Consider the following 5,000-nt stretch of genomic DNA (forward strand, 5'->3'; position numbering starts at 1 on the left):
TCAATCGCTATTAGCACCTCTCCTCCCCTGTACTTGCGCGTTACACCCATTTTCACCTGATCCGCCCAGGAATTAATATGCATGACACGGAAAAGCGCAAATAGCCATTTTCAGCTCCCACGGCAGGCAGTCTGCGCGTTTCCCTCATTGCGGCTTGTTTGTACATATCCTCCCCATGTTTATATGCGCACGTTACGCCTGAAATGGGCGCAAAACGTTAGTACATCTGGCCCTGAGTGTGTATAAGGGAGGGCAACAGGGTGTTTGTGTGAGTGTGGGTTCTGTCTAAACATGAAAAAGAGCAGACAACATTTTAGGACCATATACACTATAACAGAGCAGTCACATTGTTCACTAGAAACTGAGGACTAGAGTGATGTGATGAGTTATTAACACAGAGATGAGAGCTGCTATCAAGCTGGACAGAGAGAGAGAGAGAGAGAGATCAAATAAAGAGAGAAATAGCAACAGAACAAGCAAGTAGCCTTCAAATGACCTTTCTCTTTCACACACACCACACACACACACACACACACACACACACATCTCTTGCAATCTCCTACACATCCCACCCATACACCCTACCACCACCAGAAATCTCTGCAGTCTCATCTCATGAATCTCTAGCATACTCACACACCACAACACACACACACACACACACACCAACACACACACACAACACCACACACACAAACACACACACACACTACACACACACACACACACACACACACACACTTCTTCTTCTCATCTCTCTCCTTCCTCTTGTCCTCGTTGGCCTGCAGCATCTTCTCCTTCCACAGATAAAGAAGTAGGAGGGTCTGTGTTAGAACTTCAGCGCATCCTTCTTATCATCCCTGCAGAGGGGAAGAGGGGGTGGAGAGAGGAGAGGAGAGAGGAGACAGGAGAAAAAGAGAAGAGAGAAAGAGGAAGAAAGGGGTAGAGAGAGAGGGAGAGAGGGAGAGGGAGAGGGAGGGGAAAAAGAAAAAGAGAGAAAGAGGAAGAAAGAGGTAGAGGGAGATAGTGTGTCAGAGAGAAATAGAGTGGTAGAGGGAGAGAAAGAGAGAGAGAGAGAGATAAAGGGAGAGAGATAAATAGAAAAAGGCAGGATGATAGAGAGTGAGAGAAAAAGGTGTCAACAAATCCCACTCTCAATCTGTCACAGTTTGCAAGGAGAGTGGCATGTTTCTTTGGTGTGTGCGTGTGTGTGTTTACTTATATGGACTTAGTGTATTGAGCACTGAGGACTTGCCAGAGTGGTTGGTGTGTGTGTACAGTATACAGTATGTATGGGTATGTGTGAGTGCGTGTGCATTTACCAGTATGGATTCAGTATATTGAGTGGCGGAGGCTTGTCACTGTGTGTGTGTGTGTGTGTGTGTGTGTGTGTGTGTGTGTGTGTGTGTGTGTGTGTGTGTGTGTGTACCTATATGGACTTAGTATATTGAGCACTGGGCGCTTGTCACAGTAGTTGGTGTGTGTGTATATGCATGAGCATCGCATGTGTGTGAGAGTGCATTTACCAGTATGGATTCAGTATATTGAGTGACGGAGGCTTGTCACGGCGTGTGTGTGTGTGTGTGTGTGTGTGTGTGTGTGTGTGTGTGTGTACCTATATGGACTTAGTATATTGAGCACTGGGCGCTTGTCACAGTAGTTGGTGTGTGTGTATATGCATGAGCATCGCATGTGTGTGAGAGTGCATTTACCAGTATGGATTCAGTATATTGAGTGACGGAGGCTTGTCACTGTGTGTGTGTGTGTGTCTGTGAGTGTGTGTTTACCTATATGGACTTAGAATATTGAACACTGGGGGCTTGTCACGGCGTGTGTGTGTGTGTGTGTGTGTGTGCATTTGTGCATGTTTACCTACAGTAGATGTGTGTGTGTGTGTGTGTGTGTGTGTGTGTGTGTGTGTGTGTGTGTGTGTGTGTGTGTGTGTGTGCATGTGTGTGCATGTGTGTGTGCGTGCGTGTTTACCTGTATGGACTCAGTATATTGAGTGACGGAGGCTTGTCACGGCGTGTGTGTGTGTGTGTGTGTGTGTGTGTGTGTGTGTGTGTGTGTGTGTGTGTGTGCGTGCGTGTTTACCTGTATGGACTCAGTATATTGAGTGGTGGAGGTTTGTCCACGTGGTGGTAGATCTCCATCACTGGGTTGGGGATGGAGTTCCTGGACACCACCTGCTGGTCCTGGGTGGTGCAGCTCTTGAAGGCCTTCCTCATGTTGATGTCCTGCAGGGAGACTGGACAGAGAGACAGAGAGAGGGGACACCAGGTCAACAATCTTTTAAATGATTGAACTAATATCTTTGTTACATCAATATTGATCTTGACAGTCTTCCTCTAGGAGACGGGAGAAAGGGTTAGAGACAACATGTCAAAAATGTTTTAAGCTATTTAACTAAAATCCTTGTTACATCAATTTCTACATTGACAGTCTTCATTTTTGTACCCCCTTGTATTGATGTTGAATTTGAGACATTCACAATCGCTTAAATACAGTACACCTCGCTGGCAGAGATTCCCAGTGATAACAGCAATAACCTTCCTCCATCAGTGTGTGTGTGTGTGTGTGTGTGTGTGTGTGTGTGTGTGTATGAATGTGTGTGTGAATGTGTGTAAATGTGTGTGTGTGTGTGTGTGTGTGTGTGTGTGTGTGTGTGTGTATCTGTGTGTGTCAGCGCCATAAGACTCATCCTCTCTCTCTCTCTCTCTCTCTCTCTCTGCCTGGAAAGTTGGCTGGTAATCTGGGCAGCACAACAGCACATCTGTGAGCCCTGGTGGCATCTCTGACACAGATTACAGATGGCCGTCTAATCAAGACTGCCACGCTGCCAAGCCCTCGGCCCCTATGCCACTCTGCCACGGTGGGGGTGGCAGTGGGGGGGGGGGGGGGGGTGTGTGGCAGTGGGGGGGTGAGATCAGGGGCATCAGAGTGATAATACCCGACATGAGGGCATTACTGACCGGATGTCTACTCAGCCACACCACTGCCAGCGTGGGCTATGATAAGATACGATAACGATAGCTACGATGTGGTCACTGGCTTTCTCAGATAATATATACAGATAATATACTAATATAATCACACACACAAACACACACACACACACACACACAAATACACACACACACACACACACACACACACAAATACACACACACACACACACACACACACACACACACACACACACACACACACACACACACACACACAAATACACACACACACACACACACACACACACACACACACACACACACACACACACACACACAGACACACAAATACACACACACACACACACACACACACATACACACAGATAGAAAACAACTTTTTTTTCTATTTCTTAACAGAACCCTGAACACACTTCTACACAGCCAAACAGAGTATAACAGACGCTCAGATTGGTATGAGCACTCCGTACACACACACACACACACACACACACACACACTCATTCCCAGTGCTATATTGGGTGTGGCCGGAGTGGATAAAGCCCCAGCCATGGAGATCTAAGCTGCACCCACAGAAAAGCTCTCTAAATCAGATGGGGAGAGGGGGAGGTGTGTGTGTGTGTGTGTGTGTGTGTGTGTGTGTGTGTGTGTGTGTGCGCGCGCGCCTGTGTACGCTGAGGGTGGGGGGTGGAAGGGGGGGGGGGTCAAATCTCTGCTGTGGACAGGCCACCAGATGGTCACTCACTTGGAAGAGAGGAAGGGGAAAAAATCGTGCCGGCCGGTCCTTGATGTATGAGAACATACTGCACACTCAGGCCAAATAATATATTTCACAGATCAAAACAAAAGCACATGGCATCCACATCACGCCTCGACCGCCCACGGAGAAGGGCCACCCCCAGCATGCTCTGCCCTCTAAAGACCACATTAGCTGTGTCCACTCTAAAGACCACATTAGCTGTGTCCACTCTAAAGACCACATTATCTGTGTCCACTCAAAAGACTGCATGGCAGTGTCTACTCGAAAGACCCCATTAGCTGTGTCCACTCAAAAGACGACATGGCTGTGTCCACTCGAAAGACTACATGGCTGTGTCCACTCTAAAGACCACATTAGCTGTGTCCACTCTAAAGACTACATTACTGGTAGCTGTGTCCACTGTAAAGACCACATTAGCTGTGTCTACTCTAAAGACCACATAGCTGTGACCACTCTGAAGACCACATTAGTTGTGGCTGCTCTAAAGACTACATTACTGTGTCCACTCTAAAGACTACATGGTTGTGTCCACTCGGACGACTACATTAGCAGTGTCCACTCTAAACACCACATGACTGTGTCCACTCTAAAGACTACATGGCTATGTTCACTCATAAGACTACATTAGCTGTGATCTAGCCTGGTTAACATCAGACTGCTTCTCAAATCTCAATTGAGATTGAGAGTGGATATGGGTCTGGAAAGACTTCATTGACTTGCAACGGTTGGTTGGTCAATTGATGCATTAAACTCTTACAACAAACAATGACCCCTCCTCTCCTCTCCTCTCCCCTCCTCTGTAAGTAAGAAAGCAAATCCATTTCATTTGTACTGCAATTTTCACTGAGAACGAATAATAAGAAAACATGCAACAAGCTAGATATAATTAAGAGGAGAGTATTTGCAAAGCATTACACTTTGCCTGAAAGTGCTGAATGAGCATATATGCAAATACCAATGTTAAATACATGTTAAGTACATCCAGTAGAGTGTGCTATGTGAGTGAGTGGTTTGTAGCACGCAGGTATTCAGTTAGAGGTTTGCTCCCCCCCCCCCCCCCCCTCTTCCATGTGCTTGGCTGAAGAGGCCGTCTCGTTAACGCAGAGTGGCAGTTCAGAAGGGCATTTGTGGTCAGTGTGCAGGCAGGACAGTGGCTCTCTCTGTGCGGCTGTAGCAACAGATACCGCTTTCCAAAAAAGAGCTTGAAGAATGTCAACTCCATGTCTGTACGCTGTCTAATTTGCCGACGTCTACTGCAGACTCATAAGAGA

General features: G+C 47.0%; 1 protein-coding gene across 1 annotated transcript in view; it reads right to left on the reverse strand.

Annotated features, from left to right (window-relative positions):
* The window catches only part of zgc:109889 (uncharacterized protein LOC553542 homolog), a 52,504-nt gene that overhangs the window by 10,560 nt on the left and 36,944 nt on the right, over positions 1-5,000 (reverse strand). Inside the window, 3 exon segments of the mRNA XM_062516054.1 lie at positions 753-808; positions 811-860; positions 2,095-2,248. Coding sequence (XP_062372038.1) covers positions 753-808; positions 811-860; positions 2,095-2,248 — 260 coding nt within the window.

Source organism: Sardina pilchardus, chromosome 16 (assembly GCF_963854185.1).
Source record: "Sardina pilchardus chromosome 16, fSarPil1.1, whole genome shotgun sequence".
Lineage (NCBI taxonomy): Eukaryota > Metazoa > Chordata > Actinopteri > Clupeiformes > Clupeidae > Sardina > Sardina pilchardus.